The sequence below is a fragment of the Lithobates pipiens genome, unplaced genomic scaffold (assembly GCF_037356315.1).
Source record: "Lithobates pipiens isolate NorthernLeopardFrog02 unplaced genomic scaffold, aLitPip1_a1.2 Scaffold_27, whole genome shotgun sequence".
Classification (NCBI taxonomy): Eukaryota; Metazoa; Chordata; class Amphibia; order Anura; family Ranidae; genus Lithobates; species Lithobates pipiens.
This window is the reverse complement of record NW_027507788.1, coordinates 167,050,386-167,068,492: the sequence shown is the minus strand read 5'-3', so window position 1 is coordinate 167,068,492 and position 18,107 is coordinate 167,050,386. Positions and strand designations below refer to the sequence as shown.

The 18,107-nt window shown below is 45.2% G+C and overlaps 1 protein-coding gene across 9 annotated transcripts in view; it reads left to right on the top strand.

Moving 5' to 3' along the window:
• ARHGAP32 (Rho GTPase activating protein 32) overlaps nucleotides 1-18,107 on the top strand; it is a 445,777-nt gene that overhangs the window by 403,647 nt on the left and 24,023 nt on the right. For 7 of the 9 annotated variants that reach the window (XM_077457864.1, XM_077457863.1, XM_077457860.1 and 4 more), the window contains 4 exons: nucleotides 2,282-2,410; nucleotides 4,264-4,409; nucleotides 7,220-7,421; nucleotides 17,899-18,053. In XM_077457864.1, coding sequence (XP_077313990.1) covers nucleotides 2,282-2,410; nucleotides 4,264-4,409; nucleotides 7,220-7,421; nucleotides 17,899-18,053 — 632 coding nt within the window. The remainder of the gene's footprint in view (nucleotides 1-2,281; nucleotides 2,411-4,263; nucleotides 4,410-7,219; nucleotides 7,422-17,898; nucleotides 18,054-18,107) is intronic. The other 2 variants (XM_077457866.1, XM_077457861.1) reach the window with 1 other exon arrangement.

Genomic DNA, 18,107 nt, shown 5'->3' with positions numbered 1-18,107 from the left:
ATCTTAAAGCAGGAGGTCGAGGGCCACATCAGAGGGCTCCGCGGGCCACTGGTTGGGACTCACATTATGTAACCTTTAAATTGCAAACAGGGGGAGTTTTCCCTCTAACTGGGACTTTAAAGGGCAGTGCTCCTCTACAGATCAAAACCGTAATTCTAAAAAAAAAGTATTATTTTATTAGAAAAAGGTTAAAAAATAGGCTATACGATACACAGGATATGCAAGATGCAGATACAGGGATATATAACATTACAGTTGAAAACAACCACTACTCTGGGGAAGATAGGGCAACAGAGATCACTCAACGCTTTTCAAATCAGCGATAATGGTTCTCTTCTTCAGGGGTAGGTGGTTAAACACAGGATGTGAATACGTCTACAATTGATAAAAGACAAGTATGAGAATATATGCATTGTTAAACACGCATTACAACCCAAGGCCCAAAATAGTCACTCACAAAGGGCACTCCAAATCGGCCCCAATGGGATCCCACTTATGACCCAGAGTGACAGATATCACTGGGGACAAAAGAGAAAATTAATCTAGTATTAAAGCCAGAGAAAGGGAAATTTACACTAAGATGACTATATAAATGTCTATTCAGATTATACATATCTAACTTATTTCTGAATGGTACATGAACAGGGAAGGAGTTGCTAGTAGTCTGAGACAACTAACTTCGGGTACTTGTACTCCATCTGCCCCAAATAAAGATTAAAGGGGGAACAGAAAAAACACACCATCAAGTCACTCAGTGACGTGCATAAATATGAACCCATGCAATGGTGCCGATCTGTAAATATCTGTATATAACCACAGTACCCCCCAAGAAAAAGGTTGCGTGGCTAATTGTTACCACAAAAGTTACCTTGGTTGAAGCTCGGTTCCAGTATGATCCTATCACCCCTAGGTGCACAGCATGAAATGGTATTAGAGCAGGCACCAATTTTATAGGGATGAGGGATGCCTATTAGCCAAACCTGAGGAGAGGGGCTGACAAATATGGAGTGCCTCCGCTACAGTTTCCTGATGGAGAGAGGTGATATTCGGTGTCACAGGGACGCCGGATGGTGCATGGTAACGTCTGGTGTCCGGTGACATAGCGCCTTTTATGATGTATTCGGCATCCCCTTTACTAGAGTAGTGAAGCCAGGCTCACCTTATTGCCATGACTCTGCATGTGCCCCACGAGACGCCGACGTGGGATGGCATTGCCATTATGTCACGTCCAGCGGGCCGTCACCAGACGTTACCACGCCCCATCTGGCATCCCTGTGATGCTGGATATCCCCTCTCTCCATCAGGAAACTGTGGTGGAGGCGCCTTCGTGTGCCGGTGACTCGGGGGGCGCTCCATATTTGTTAACCCCCTCCCCACACTGCTACCAGGATTGGCCAATAGGCATCCCTATAAAATTGGTGCCTGCTCCAATACCATTTCAGTACCTGAAGTTAGTTGTCTCAGACCACTAGCAGGTCCTTCCCTGTTTGTGTATCATTCAGAAATATTAATGTTCTCTTTTTGTCTCCAGCAATATCTGTCGCTCCGTGTCATATGTGGGATCCAATTGGGGCCCATTTGGAGCGCCTTTGTAAGTGGCTATTTTGGGCCTTGGGTTTCTCTTCTGCGTGCATCCATTTCTCTCTGGACCCAAAGTGTTTGGCTTAAGGCTGCATCATTTCCAAATATTTTAATCTGGATGCAAGATCTTTGATTGTCTATGCAAGCTGTATGATCAATTGTTCTATATAAACTGTTTAATTCAATTTCTTGATGGTATGCTTGTTCAACAGTGCATATATTCTCATACTTGTCTTTTATCAAGTGTGTGTTTAACCACTTACCCCCGAAGAAGAGAACTAATATCACTGATTCTAAACCAATTGGGTTATCTTTGTTGCCCTATCTTTCCCAACAGAGTAGTGGTTGTTTTCAACTGTACTGTTATCATTGCACATCTCTGTATCTGCATCATGCACATCCTGTGTATTCTATATCCTATTTTTTTTACTTTTTTCTAATAAAATAATACTTTTTTTATAATTACAGTTTTGATCTGTAGAGGAGCACTGCCATTTAAAGTCCCAGTTAGAGGAAAACTCCCCCTGTTTGCAATTTATTCAGTTTAGGGATGTGGGCTAGATATCCTCATTTGTTGACAATAAGCACCACTAAGTAAATTATGTAACATTTATACCATGACAAGTATTTATAGGTGGAGTGAATTTTAACACGGAAGACTTTATCTAGGAGTATAACTGTCATTATCTTACATTCGCAGGACGCTGGAGTTTCTTATGCGCCACTTATCCCGCCTTGCAACCTACTGCTCCATCACCAACATGCACACCAAGAACCTGGCTATTGTGTGGGCCCCCAACCTCCTCCGGTATGGGACCATTACACCTCGGTATGGTACATAAAGTGTAGAAGGCCTGTCCTCACTTTTACATATTTTTTTTTTGTGGTTCTAACACTTGAGCAGGGCCAAGTACTGATTTCTGCTGTACAGTTATATTTTCCAAACATGCGTTACTATACAGAGTGTGCAGTAACAGTAATCCCTAGAAGTAGAAGCCATGCCCTCCAGCCCAGAAGTCAGTGAGTTGTAGGACTGGACCATTCCAGAGCTCTGAGGATCCCAGCTAGGAGGCGCCTTGCACTACTGTGTTTGATTAGTGATCTGGCGGAAGAAGCTGAGCCACACTGATAAACATCTGTTACATGAAGCCAAATTGTTCTCTGTGGTTATCAAAAAGGAAAAAATGCTATTACCATGAATTCTCTTCCAGCCAAAATAGAAGACTCATAATTAAATACTGGTTCCTTTTATGTAAAATTTTGTTTGTTTTACCCACCATTATATCATTGGTGATTTTGAAATCATCACCAAGAATGTCCCAGCATCATTTATTTTACCTCGTTTCTGTAATGAGAAATGATTCCCTCTGGCATCATAAGCACACTTTTTGCAGGACCAGCTGCTGAGAGCTCAGTTCTTAGAGATGTAAGAATCTCCCAGAACTACATCCTCCACGAGCTTTTTCCCTACACAGGGGTGCACGGGCTTTTGATAGAGCCATTTCCCTACACACAGCAATAGTAGGATTGAAGGCAGTGGCATGTTTTTGCTGGGAAATAAATCAATGTGTACATGTAGAAAGGGGCAGGGAGATAGTCAAAGTTCTGTAGTCCAGCAGGGTTTACAACTCAGGTTGAGATTTCAGTCCAGCAAAGGCACGGTGTTGTAAGCCAAAACAGGATGTTAGGAGGACCATGATTTTTTTGCAAATCATTGGGTATTTATTCTGTGCTGGAGAAATGTGAATATATTGGAAATGTACCCATACGAATATATATGGCAGCACAGAGGTAAGCCTTACTCTGTGCTGAAACATATATGAGCCCCCAGCACTATGACAATGCTGTCTCCGAAAGCTCCTGATAACAGAACAGCAACCAGGAACCAGCAGGATGGGTTTCCAAACACGTAATCAACAGTTGATCACATGATCAGGAAGCCCATGAAATGAATACCCTTCATTTAGGCATTACAATTTCTCTTAATGGCTGGTGGAGCCAGTGTTAAGCGTTTAAACAGAACTGGTGTGATAAAGCAGTAAAAACCATTTAAAGTTATTTTTCAGACTAAAATGGAAGCTGATCTGAATTACAGACCATTGGCAGTGAAATCCCACTTCTCAGTACCACTAGCATGGATTAAAAATGGAATCAGACACTGCACATGTTCCATTTAGAACATAAAGGCCCCCCCCCCCCCCCCCCCCCTTAGGTTTCCCCTATTACACAATCTTTCCTTGTTCTCCTCTTTTTCCTTTTCCTTTTTTCTGCACAGTTCAGTGCTGAATGAAGTCCCCATTGCATGCTATGCAGTTAACGTCTCGTGGTACTGGCTTATCATTGTGTAGATCAGAGATTTATAAAATAAATTACATTTCCATCCTCCCCAGTCACTTGCACTTGAACTACTGGTATCATACATGGAGCCCTTACTGATTAGCCTTATGTCACAAACCTTTTCTTTATGTGATCACCTCTATCAGCTGAGCCAGTATTGTGAACAGCATAACAGCAACATTTGTGATCAACATAATTGTTCTAGCCAAAGTGAATTTTCTTCTTTAGGGACCGGGCCAAGAACAGAGGCGAATGGATTTATTTTCAAGTAGAGAAAAGAAAAACTTTTAAAATCTCTTTGTCAATTTCTCATTCTGTTCTGACCCATTTCGATCTCTTGTTTAGATCTAAGCAGATTGAGTCTGCGTGTTTCAGTGGAACAGCAGCATTCATGGAGGTGCGCATCCAGTCGGTGGTGGTGGAATTTATCCTGAACCATGTGGAAGTTCTGTTCAGTCCTAAACTCAGCTCTGTCATACGAGAGAGTGCAGGTGAGCTTCTTTACGTTGGGGCTTAACAAATATACAGGAGCATCTAAAAGCAAGACATAAATGCAGTGTATGTAACACTTTGGGTAGATTTAGAAAAATGCGTCTAAATCTCCCTTTCCTTTGAAGCCTGATCCGCATTTGGAGCACTCTCCAGAGACTACTCGCAGGCCATGAGAAAGTTATGTGACGTCTTCTCACCACCTGTTGTAACCCCATTTTTGCTGACAAATGGGCTGCAACTACATGCATTGCACACGGTTGCAAGGCATTTGCAGCAATTTTCCTGGGTGTAGCATTCTGCAGGGGTTGGCACGGCAGATCAGACTTCATAACTAGACTTAAGAGTCATCTAACCACATTGGACAAAATACTACATGTACATTGCCCCATGGTGGGCAGAAGAGTCTAAACACATATGTAAGGATTCATCTCCTTTAGGTTAGGATCAGGTTCCAGAGCCTGCACCTTAAAACGGAACTCCAGGTATTATCTTTATTGCATACTTTCATTGGTCCAGCTTAGGCTAATGTAAGTATGCGATATTATATGCACATGGGCTCATCCAATAATTTTTATTTTATTTTTTAGCACCACATCCCAGCTTTTAATAAATTAGGGCATTGGTAGGGGACTTTAAAGGTGCAACATCATAAATCAAATATATTGTGTAAAAAATTATTTTATTTTTGTACAACAAAAACAAGAATTTGTTCATTAAAATATACAAGAGAAAAAGGAAATACATGATGGCTAGTACAGCAAATTATGCATTATAAACGATGCAGCAAGGTGATACTTCCCAACATGTTTCACCCCTACATCGGGCTTTCTCAAGGGATGCTATCCCTTTGTACAATACAATGCCTTCTAGTAAAGAACAATAGAATATTTTGAATTAATTCAAAAAGCATATATATAAATACACATAATTTTACATCTACTGTTTAAAGTTATGTAAATGTGTCTCCCCTATCAGGCCACCATTGCTTACCACGATTTCCTAAAAAGGGACCAAAAACTGCCGAAATGGTGAAATGTTCAGCTGCGTCAAAAAAAAGAAATCCAGTGCCAAAGGTGGCCACAGATAGCAAATAATGCCCAGCTAAAAAAGAAGAAAAGAAAAAAAATAATAGTTGTCCCATGAATTTTGGGTGGAATGATGGCTTATCATTCCCAGCAAACAAAGGCAGAAAGTTAAATAAACTAAACTTACTTGATTGGGTTTTGCAGCTGACTTGATGCCAAGGACCACACGCCTCCTCCTGCTGCTAAGGTTTGCTTTGAAACTATCTAGTGGATCATTCATAATATAAGTTGCCCAAATACATCAGTAAAAAGGCAGTATGTATATAGGTTGATCCTCCAGCAGCGGATTTGCAATTGCACTTGTCGCTGGTGGAGTAAAGAATTAAATATTTCAAAAAATGTAAGAAGTCTTTGCAATTACCTGGAGGATATATAGCAGCGTGCTTGTGTCCTTCGGTTCCCGCACATCTCATACTGAATGGATAGCTGACAATCACTATTGTAGCAGGTACAAATAAAGTGATAGCAGTGTTTATCGGGGTCCTGTGCCAGGAAGCTTTACCTCCTGCATACAGACCACAGGGGATCTCTTGCTTGGTACTGCTGCCCACTCGTAGAACACAGTGGGGGGGGGGGGGCATAGGGGGATTTATTAAAACTAGAGAATACAATATCTGGTGCAGCTCTGGATAGAAACTAATCAGGTTTTATAGTCAAAACCTAATTGAACAAGCTGAAGTATGAAGCCAATTGGCTACCGTCCACCACTGCACCAGATTCTGAGTGCTCCAGTTCTAGTAACCCCCCCCGCCCATTTTTCATTTTAATGAATACAAGGTGTTCTCCGACTGGACGAGGTAGAAAGGATTATGCAAGTATGTATGCATATCTCACATGTCATATATGCATAGTTGCATTGGTCCAAGTTGGAGCAATGTAAGTATGCAAAAAAGAGCAATACCTAGAGTTCATCTTATTTTTATTTATTTTTTGATACAAGAATTTAGTCAACAATGAAAATGGCCACAACATTTGGCCAGTAGAACAATACAGGTTGTCAGTATAGCTTATATAATATATAAATATAACCAGGTATCAGTGCTGGGTCAAAGGATGGACACCTTTAAACAAACGTTCCATATTTGTAGAGGTACAGGTTCCCTCAAAATGACGAAGATTTAAGTTTCACCAAATCCTCTATAGTTGCACTTGATAAAATGATATCAGAGGTTTTGAAGCTAGAAACTAACCTGTAGAAAAAAAGGGATGCTTACATTAAGGATGAAAGTGTAGTTTGTGTGTCCTCTGCAATGTTTCATTACCCCAAGATGGAGCTTTCTAGAAGGGATTGGTAATTCTCATCCATAAAATTACTGCATAGTTTGAAAAGTAAACTACAAACAAAATCTTTTATTTATAAGATTTTGCTTTTATGCATTGCACTTCAGATGTGCAATTAAAAAAATAATATCCTGTGAGGAAATTACTAGTGGATCAATTTAGTCCTTTGCAGTGGCCCGTTTCTCTTGTCACCAAAAAGCTGCTAAAGAGAGGAGAGTTTGTTCTTTCTTCTATCTCCTGGTTGGCATGATGTGACAAAATGCATATTAGAGAAAAAAAAAGGAAAAAAAAACCTTTGCAAAACTCCTTTCATATTGGACTTTTATGACTAACAGGAAATGGGTTGTGTATACAACAATAAAAGTACTATGGTTTTGGGGATCCATAGGTGTCAGAATTGTATCCAACAGAAGTTTTATTTGAGAATCTTTCTCCTTCTTTAGGTCACACATCCCTGTCTCGGCCCAAATCTCTTCTGGTTTCTTCACCATCCACAAAGCTCCTCAGCCTGGAAGAGGCTCAAGCGCGGACACAAGCACAGATCAATTCCCCTGTGGTGGCCGACAGCAAATACATTGAGGTGGGAGAAGGACCAGCTGCCCTGCAGGGAAAGTTCCACACAGTCATCGACTTCCCATCCGAAAGGTGAGAAGGGTGTGGAGTACGATTTACACACACATGAATAGTATAGCCAAGTCTGCCATCTAGTGGAAGAGCTGTAGAAATGCTTCTGTAATACCAAGTGTTCTTTTATCCTGGAGTAGTTACAGTGTAAGTAAGGGGTATTTAATGTTGCACGTTTTGAATTACTATGAAATAAATATCCACTTACTCCTTCATTCAATTCTACATGAAATATGGACTTTTAGTCAGAGGAATTTGTTTAGAAATGCCGTGCTTCCTCCCTTCTTCCCTATACACGATCTACTCTCCTATCATTTTCTGATTCAGTCTGTCTTCATTACATACTCATCCATGTATACCATTGGATTTTGAAAAAATAAAACTCGTTATCAATTTACATATTTATTTTCTTTGGGGAAAACAAAATTCAAGAAGCTGGAAATACCCTAGGTCTGGCCATACATTATACAATTTTCTTCAGATTTACCTTCAACTGTGTAGTGCAAGGGTCTGCCTGATTGCATACAAATTGAAAGGGTTTAGGTTTGACCTCATATTATATGGTTTTTGGTAAATCTAAAGGAAAGTGGAACAGGAAAATTGTATAGTGTATAGCAAGCCTAAGACCTTCTATTTATACTTCTTCACTTAATCTCGCATGGAGCACCACCTGGTGGTGAAATCCTGATGTTGAGTCACCACTTAAAAATTAAAGTCTTACTCCATTTTCCCTTCCCTTCCACTTTAAATCATTAGCTATTTCCTTTACTAACTTCTGCAGCTGCTGTAAGTGCTATAAGTAGCATCACCTACACACAGTATACAATATTACATAGTAGGTGAGGTTGAAAAAAGACACAAGTCCATCCTATGTGTGTGATTATTAGTCAGTATTACATTGTATATCCCTGTATGTTGCAGTCGATCGGGTGCTTAGCTAATCATTTTTTAATACTATTGATGCCCCCCGCTGAGACCACCGCCTGTGGAAGGGAATTCCACATCCTTGCCGCTCTTACAGTAAAGAACCCTCTACGTAGTTTAAGGTTAAACCTCTTTTCTTCTAATTTAAATGAGTGGCCATGTGTCTTATTAAACTCCCTTCCACAAAAATGTTTTTTCTCTTATATTCACCGACCGACACAGCTCCTCTCTGTAACAAAATGGGTTGTCAACCCTATCACTGGAGATTACTAGGCAAAGTTGTAACACAACACTTCAGAAGTTTCAGTTCCGCCCAGGGGGCGGCCCCTAGGCTACAACCCCCACAGCCTGCCCTAGCAGACTCAGTTTTTTCTTGCCTAGTGAAGGAGATAGACCTAGGAACCCTGCGGGCCCATAGGTCTGTGTTTTTTTGATGCAGAATCTTGGCTTTTTGCGCAAGATGAATGATCCTGTGATCTTCTATCAACAGCCGGCTGGTTCACTTATCCTTGTAGTCTCCCCAGTCCGGCCATCGATCGTGTGCAGGTCGCAGCTACGGCTCGGCAGGCCACGACATACCTCAGCTCCAGAGGTGGTCGGTGAGCTTTATGCTCCGGGGCATACGTATGACCGGGCTACTGATGTCTGCGTCATAGTATTGCCGGGCCAGTAGTCTTCCCTGTACTGATCAGGAGTTGACTACCATGGAATGTCCGCCAGCTCTTCAGGACTGGTAGGTACAGCTCTCCCTGCGTCTTCAGGGTGGAGCAGCTGGGCACTCCCTGGGAGGTCGATTCGGGGGTCCCCCTCACCCCCCTCTCTTCTCTCCCCTGTCCCCAACTCCCCTCCTTTCACCCCCCCCCCTCACGGGGGGTGGGGTGGGGGCTGGGCATGTGCTGAGCGGTGTGCGTGTGTACCCGGGCTCTCACCTGGGGGTTTAGCTGTACTGGGTGCCTGGGTCCTGCAGCTTAGTGCCGCTGGATGCCTGTGTAGTCTGCCCCTGTGTTTGTGCAGCACTGTGTCTGCTACATGTTCTCTCTAGCCTCTCATATCGCTGATCGGCAGCCATTTTCCTAGTGATTCTCTATTAGGACACTGGCGGCCATTTTCTTGTAGCCGGACCGCTTTTTTTGTGCTCTAGCAGCAGCCCCTGTGCTCTCAGCTTCCTGTTTGGTCATCACAGAGCGCTGGGAGGTTTATCCTGTGATTCTGGACACGTGTGTCAGATTGTTCACCGATCATACGACCAGCCGGCCACCGTCACAGTTTTGCTTTCTCTGCATCTGGGAGCACTGGGGATGATCAGGCACTGCGGTAATACAGAGCGGAACTGCCCAGGGTGGCGAGTCCAGCAAAATAAGAGCTCCTCAGTCAGCGGCAGCAGGAGGGTGGGACTGTCACTGTCCTAACTCCCCTTTGGGTGGCAGACAGGGTAGGGTCAGCATGGTTTCAGAAACTGGTGTTTCTTCCCCCGAAATCCAGGCAATTGCAACCAGGTCACCTGGGGACTGCACTCTTACGGCGGTCCTCAATTAGTTTGTTGCCGAGATAGAGGCAGTACGTGGGAAGAAAGATGCTAAAAAGCGTTCTTCAGCTCTGTGCTCCATGGCTGAGGGACCAGCGGACCCGATCGCCGCTGGTGTCCCGCGATCGGGTCACAGAGCTGAAGAACGAGGAGAGGTCTGTGTAAACAAACCTCTCCCCATGCTTCCCTGTGTGGCTGTCACGATCGTCTCTTCCCTTTTATAGGAAAGGACGATCAGTGACGCCCCCCTACGATAAAAAAAACACATAACGTCATACATAACACTACACTGCCCCCTAGTGGTTAACTCCTTCACTGCCAGTGTCATTTACACAGGAATCAATGCATTTAAATAGCATTGATTTCTGTATATCTGACAATGGTCCCAAAAATGTGTCAAAAATGTCCGATGTGTCCGCCATAATGTCGCAGTCACAATAAAAATCGCTGATGGCCGCCATTACTAGTAAAAAAAAAAAAATTATTAACAAAAATGCTATAAAACTATCCCCTATTTTGTAAACGCTATAACTTTTGTGCAAACCAATCAATAATCGCTAATTGCATTTTTTTTTGTTTGTTTTTTTACCAAAAATATGCAGACGAATACATATCGGCCTAAACTGAGGGGAAAAAATTTTTTTTTTTTTTGGGGATATTTATTATAGCAAAAAGTAAAAAATATTGAATTTTTTTCAAAATTGCCGCTCTATTTTTGTTTATAGCGCAAAAAATAAAAACCGCAGAGGTGATCAAATACCACCAAAAGAAAGCTCTATTTGTGGGAAAAAGAGGACGCCAATTTTGTTTGGGAGCTACGTCGCACGACCGCGCAATTGTCAGTTAAAGCGACGCAGTGCCGAATCGCAAAAAGGGGCCTGGTCCTTTGGCTGCAAATTGGTCCGGGGCTTAAGTGGTTAAACAAAGTAACCACGATCCCGGTTGAGGGGACTCCTGCATTCAAGGATCCCACGGACAGGAAGGCCGAGGCGTGGCTCGTTCCTTGTTTACGGTTGTGGGGTCAGCCGTGCGACCTGTACTGGCATCCACACTGGTGTCGCAGACACTGACTGAGTCTGTTTGCTTGGAACTAGCAGACCAACTAGTACAAGGCCTTAAAGTGGTTGTAAACCCTTACAAACCACTTTGACCTACAGGTAAGCCTAAATTAAGGCTTACCTGTAGGTCCAAGAAATATCTCCTAAACCTACACGGTTTAGGAGATATTTGCCCGTAGACAGCGGCGCGAAGGCGCACTGAGCGCGGCATCGTCAATTACGAAGATGCCGCGCGTGTCAGCTCCCTTGAGCATGCGTGGGAGTGACTTCATCGCGGCTTCACTGAATGACAGCGGCGGAGCTGCGAGACCCCACCGAGAAGATGGATGCGCCGGACTACAGGGGACAGTGGTGACTTCGCTGGCTCCTGTGTCAGGTAAGTGACACATAATGGTCTACTATGCGATGCATAGTAGTCCATTATGCTTTGCCTTTGCAGGGAATGAAAGAGGAAGTAAACCCTGATGGGTTTACTTCCTCTTTAAGTACGTCTGTGACGGCCCTGGATACTCTCCCTCTGTTTTCCAGGGCTTCAGTGTCAGCTGTGGTGCTGAGGCGCCTGATTTGGCTAAAATGCTGGTCTGCTGACCAGGCATCCAAGAAAGCCCTGACGGATCTTCCCTTCCTTGGCGACCGGCTCTTTGGAGCCTCATTAGATGACATTATTAAAAATGCCACTGGTGGTAAGAGTACTCTACTCCCACAGGCCAGGAAGACTAAAGAGCCACGCCGCAGACAAGGGCCCTCTTTTTCCGCTCACAATCGGCTTTTTTCGTCCGCCCGGTGCTTCGACAAAACGTCCCCAGCCCGACAGGACGCCCACAGATGGTCAAAAACATCCCTGGAACCGCAAGCCTGCGAACAAAAGTGCTACCACATGAAGGTTTGCCCTAGATATGGGTGGGGGGTCGCCTTTGGGAGTTTGCATCCCGGTGGTCCTCCCGGTTATCCGACCAATGGGTCTGCGATCTGATTTCCACAGGCTACAAGATAGAGTTCCTCTCTTGGCTGCCAAACAGATTCTTCCCCTCCAGCATACCCGTATCCCCAGGTTGCCGGGAAGCCCTGTTGGGGGCGGTAAGGGACTTGCTGAATCGAGGGGGGATTGTACCGGTTCCGGACCCGGAGCGCTTCTAGGGATTTTACTCAAATCTGTTTGTGGTTCCCAAGAAGGAAGGGGTATATCCAATCTTGGACTTGAAAGCCCTCAATCACTTTGTAAAAGTGCAGAGGTTCAGGATGGAATCAGTTCGCTCAGTAGTCGCTACACTCCATCAAGGGGGACTCCCTGGCGTCCTTGGACATCCAGGATGCGTACCTGCACATACCCATATGCCTTCGGCATCAAAAGTTTCTGCGTTTTGCAGTCGGGAAGCCCATTACCAATTTGTGGCTCTTCCTTTTGGTCTGGCATCAGCTCCCCAAGTCTTTACCAAGGTATTGGCATTGCTGAGACAACGTGGGATCGCGATCGTGGGCTACCTGGACGATCTCCTCCTGAGAGCATCTTCTGCCTTAGAATTAGAGGAGGATGTGGCGCTCACCATGCAGACCCTGCAAGAATTTGGGTGGCTGTTGAACCTAAAGAAGTCTGTGATTGTGCCGACCCAGCGTCTGGAGTACCTAGGTTTGCTGTTGGATTCCAGGGAAGCGAGAGTTTTTCTCCCTTCAGAAAAATTGCAGACTCTCAGGTCCACGGTGAAACTGCTGATGAACCGCAAGTGGTTGTCGCTCTGGTTTTGCATACGGGTGCTGGGGCTCATGGTAGCCTCCTTCGAAGCAGTACCTTACACCCAGTTTCACACCAGAGTACTGCAGAAGGAGATCTTGTTAAAATGGGATAAGTCTCAGTTGTCCCTGGAGATCCAGGTGAGCCAACCAGTCAGGGACTCTCTGCTCTGGTGGTTGAGGTTCCCGACGATTCAGTCCGGAAAATCGTTCCTTCCTCTGAAGTGGACGGTGGTCACTACGGACCCCAGTCTATCCAGGTGGAGTGATGGGGGTTCAGTCGACTCAGGGCCTCTGGTCAATGGTAGAATCCGAGTTGCCGATCAATCTGCTCGAATCAAGAGCGATCAGGCTGTGTCTCCACACATGGTCAGTGAGACTTCAAGGGCGTCCGATCAGGATTCAGTCGGACAACGCCACTGCGGTGGCATACATAAATCACCAAGGGGGAAAAAGAAGCGCAGCCGCTGCTTAGGAGGTCGCTCACATACTTCGGTGGGCAGATCGACACGTTCCGGCCCTGTCAGCCATTTACATCCCGGGTGTGGAAAACTGGCAGGCGGACTATCTGAGTCGGCAGATGCTGGACCCAGGAGAATGGACATTGCATCCGGAGACATTCAGGCTGCTGTGCCTGAAGTGGGGAACACCAGATGTGGATCTATTGGCTTCCCGTCTCAATCGGAAGGTGCCAAGATTCGTGTCCAGGACGAGAGATCCGTGGGCAGACGTGTCAGACGCACTGGTGACCCCGTGGGATCAGTATCAGCTGATCTACGCCTTTCCTCCACTGAAATTGTTGCCACGTCTGCTTCGCAGAGTGGAAGCCGAGGGGATCCCAGTGATACTGGTGGCCCCAGATTGGCCTCAGCGTCCCTGCTACGCAGATCTGGTGCATCTGGTGGCAGACGCTCCCTGGCGACTGCCGTTGGCGAGAGGACCTTCTGTCTCAAGGTCAGATTTTTCATCCTGCTTTACCATCGCTGGCTTTAATGGCATGGCTGTTGAGAGCCCGGTGTTGAGGAACCAGGGTCTGTCGGACACGGTGATTCCAACTATGTTGAGGGCACGGAAATCTTCTTCTAGGAAGATATACCATCGTACCTGGAAGGCTTACATTTCCACGTGTGAGGAGAATGGTTGGCATCCGCGTTCCTTTTCCATAGCAAGGATCCTATTGTTTCTCCAGCGAGGAGTAGACCAGAGATTGGCATTGAGCACCATCAAGGGTCAGATCTCAGCCCTGGCTGTCTTTTTTCAACGACCCCTGGCATCGCACTCCTTAGTGCGTAAATCCGTTTGGGGGGTAAGACATGTAGTCCCTCCGGTGCGCATGGGATTTGAACCTGGTGTTGTCGGCGCTTCAAAAACCGCCATTTGAAAATATCAGGGAGATTCTCTGTTGACTCTTTACCAGAAAGTGGTCTTTCTAGTGGCCATTACCTCGGCCAGGAGGGTTTCGGAATTGGCGGCCTTGTCTTGCAAGTCGCCTTATCTGGTCATCCATAGGGATAAGGTGGTGTTGCGTCCGCAACCATCTTTTCTACCGAAGATGGTCTCGGCTTTTCAGATCAATGAGGACATTGTATTACCATCGTTGTGTCCTAAGCCGAAGCACCCCAAAGAGGTGGCCCTTCACGCTCTCGACGTGGTTAGGGCTCTGAAGGTGTATTTGTCTGCCATGGCTCCCTTTTGGAAGTCAGACTCACTGTTTGTTTCGGTGGCTGGTCCAAAGAAGGGTATGGCAGTCTCATCAGCCACCATTTCCAGGTGGATCAGACAGATTGTAGTACAAGCCTACGCCTTGAAGGGGCAGGTGCCCCCCTTTCCGGTCACGGCCCACTCTACAAGGGCAATCGGAAAGTCTTGGGCCTTCCGACACCAAACGTCGGTCGCTCAGGTGTGTAAGGCGGCGACCTGGTCGTCTGTCTATGCATTTACCAAGTTCTACAAGGTAGACGTCCGTGCATCAGCTGATGCCTGTTTTGGCCGCAAAGTTTTGCAGGCGGCCGTGTAGTTGCAATTGGATATGCAAGCTGGTTTTTCGATAAAAATGCAGTACTGTTGCATTACTTCCGCAATGTTGCGGTCTTGGGGATCACTCCTGTTGAGGATACCCGGTTATATGGTGGTGTTTTTCCACACACTGCTGTTTTTTTGTGGGTTTAGTTTCACTAGTTCCCACTTGCCATGGTGGATAAAGTTTTTATGCCGTTTTTCCCACCCCTCGTTTGGCACTGCTTGGGGACATCCCATGTAGTTATAGAGAGGGGCTGTATCAGTCAGTGAATATAAGAGAAAATAGGATTTTTGTACTCGCCGTAAAATCCTTTTCTCTGTAATTCACAGACCGACACAGCACCCACCCCTCTTTTTTCTCTTTACGTTATACTGCTTGTTGACGTACTGAGTCTGCTAGGGCAGGCTGTGGGGGTTGTAGCCCAGGGGCCACCCCCTGGGTGGAACTGAAAGTTCTGAAGTGTTGTGTTACAACTTTTCCTAGTAATCTCCATCTCCAGTAATAGGGCTGACAACCCATTTTGTTACAGAGAGGAGCTGCGTTGGTCGGTAAATTACAGAGAAAAGGATTTTACAAAATCCTATTGTCCCTGTGGGGTCACCAGTATGGTATTTGTATATTGAAATCATATGCCCTCTCAAGCATCTCTTCTCCCGAGAGAATAAGTTCAGTGCTCGCAACCTTTCCTCATAACCAATATCCTCCAGACCCTTTATCAGCTTTGTTGCCTTTCTTTGTACTTGCTCCATTTCCAGTACATCCTTCCTGAGGACTGGTGCCCAGAACCGGACAGCATACTCCAGGTGTGGCTGGCCAAATTCTTGTAGAGCGGGAGAATTATTGTTTGACCCCCTTTTTAATGCATGCCATTATACTGTTTGCTTTGTTAGCAGCAGCTTGGCATTGTTGAGCCTATCATCTACTAGGACCCCCAGGTCCTTTTCCATCCTAGATTCCCCCAGAGGTTCTCCCCCCAGTGTATAGATTGTTTTCGTATTTTTGCCACCCAAATACATTATTTTACATTTTTATACATTGAACCTCATTTGCCATGTAGTTGCCCACCCCATTCATTTGTTCAGATCTTTTTGCAAGGTTTCCACACCCTGCGGAGAGGTTATTGCCCTGCTTAGCTTAGTATTGTCCGCAAATACAGAGATTGAACTGTTTATCCCAACCTCCAGGTCTTTTATGTATTTCAGCATTAAGCAAAGACTTCCTGTCTGCTGTCCAAACAAAATTGGGTTGAGAGGCGGGTTAATGACTTCACCATCTTCTTCTCAGACATTCAGAGAAATCATTGCAGTCAATAATAAAAATACAAGGCTTCCTGTGAATGGCTGAGAAGCTCTAAACCCAACTCAATTTTGTTCTGACAGCATATGGGAAGCCCTTGTACCGCTGCTGGGCCACAGTGCTGTATATACACTATATTACCAAAAGCATTGGGACACCTGCCTTTACACGCACATGAACTTTAATGGCATCCCAGTCTTAGTCCGTAGGGTTCACTATTGAGTTGGTCCACCCTTTGCAGCTTTAACAGCTTCAGCTCTTCTGGGAAGGCTGTCCACAAGGTTTAGGAGTGTGTCTATCGGAATGTTTGACCATTCTTCCAGAAGCGCATTTGTGAGGTCCAGCACTGATGTTGGACGAGAAGGCCTGGCTTGCAGTCTCCGCTCAAATTCATCCCAAAGGTGTTCTATCAGGTTGAGGTCAGGACTGTCAAGTTCCTCCACCCCAAACTCTCTCATCCATGTCTTTATGAAACTTGCTTTGTGCATCGATCCAAATCATTTGGTGGAGGGGGATTATGGTGTGGGGTTGTTTTTCAGGGGTTGGGCTTGGCCCCTTAGTTCCAGTGAAGGGAACTCTTAAGGTGTCAGCATACCAAGACATTTTGGACAATTTTAATGCACTAAACTTTGTGGAACAGTTTGGGGATGGCCCCTTCCTGTTCCAACATGACTGCGCACCAGTGTTCAAACACGGTCCTGACCTAAACCTGATAGAACACCTTTGGTAGAAATTAGAGCAGAGACTGCAAGCCAGGTCTTCTCAACCAACATCAATGCCTGACCACAGAAATGCGCTTCTGGAAGAATGGTCAAACGTTCCCATAGACAAACACCTAAACCTTGTGGACAGCCTTCCCAGAAGAGTTGAAGCTGTTATAGATGCAAAGGGTGGGCCAACTCAATATTGAACCCTATGGACCAAGACTGAGGTGCCAATAAAGTTCATATACTTATGTTAATATAGTGTGTGTTTGTATGTTTATGTATGTATATAGACTAATCAAAGTGCAAGGGAAGATGGAATTGTCCTGCCCAGGACAATTTTCAGTTTTCTGTGACGTCACATTTTGAATGGCAATTGCTCGGTCATGCAACACTGTACCCAAACTAAATTTTTATAATTTTCCTCCCACAAATAGAGCTTTCTTTTAATAGTGTTTCATCACCACTGAGGTTTTTATTTTTTGCTAAACAAAAGAAGTTTTTCTTTGTTTCGGTTATAAAATGTTGTTTTCTCCTTCACCAATGGGCACTGATGAGGCGGCCCTAATGTGTACAATTGATGGGCACTGATAAGCGGCAATGACATGCAGCACTGATGAGCACTAATAGGCAGCACTGATGATGAGGTACTGACAGTCATTACTGATGGGCACTGATTGGCATTTTTATGGGCTCTGATTTGCAGCTGTGATGGGCATCTCTGATGGGGGCTGTGCTGATCATCAGTGCAAACGCCCCCCATAACAAGAGAGGCGGCAATCAGCTCTCCCTGTCAGCGCAAACCGAGGAAAGACATTTACTGGCACTTCCTGGTTCACTCTGTGATTGATCACGTGGTAAAGAGCCTAGGTCATAGGCTCTTTGACACCCCGCAACTCCGAACGTGGTAGAGTGAGGCACCACCCCACCAATCACCTCACCTTGTGCCCCCGCGGCTTATCCTGATGGATGTCATAAGACGTCCAGTCAGGATAACACAAGCACTGCCTGGCCATCATTCTGCTACAAGCTGCGTGGGAAGTGGTTAAACTATGTCTAAAGGGTAAAAAAAAAAAAAAAATTGTGCTTCGCTCTGTATTACCATGCATTTCCGACAACAGCATTGTGGTGTGTGTGAGGAAGTTGGGGACATTTTCAATATTGCTATATAGAGAGGCTCCTGTTAATTCTCCAAATCGTTGTTGCTATGCTGTCAGTAATGGATCTGTGTTTGCCCTCTAAGGAAAAGGCCTCCGCCTAAGATGAAGAAGTCCCCGGTGGGCAGCTGGCGCTCCTTCTTCAACCTGGGAAAGTCCTCATCCTCATCATCAATGTCCAAGAGGAAGCTGACCCGCAATCCAAGTGAACCCACTGAAATGAAGGCCATGGCCATGGCAGGTGAGGCATTGTGACTGCTATATGATTGGTTCTGTTGATATGCTTGATGGCACA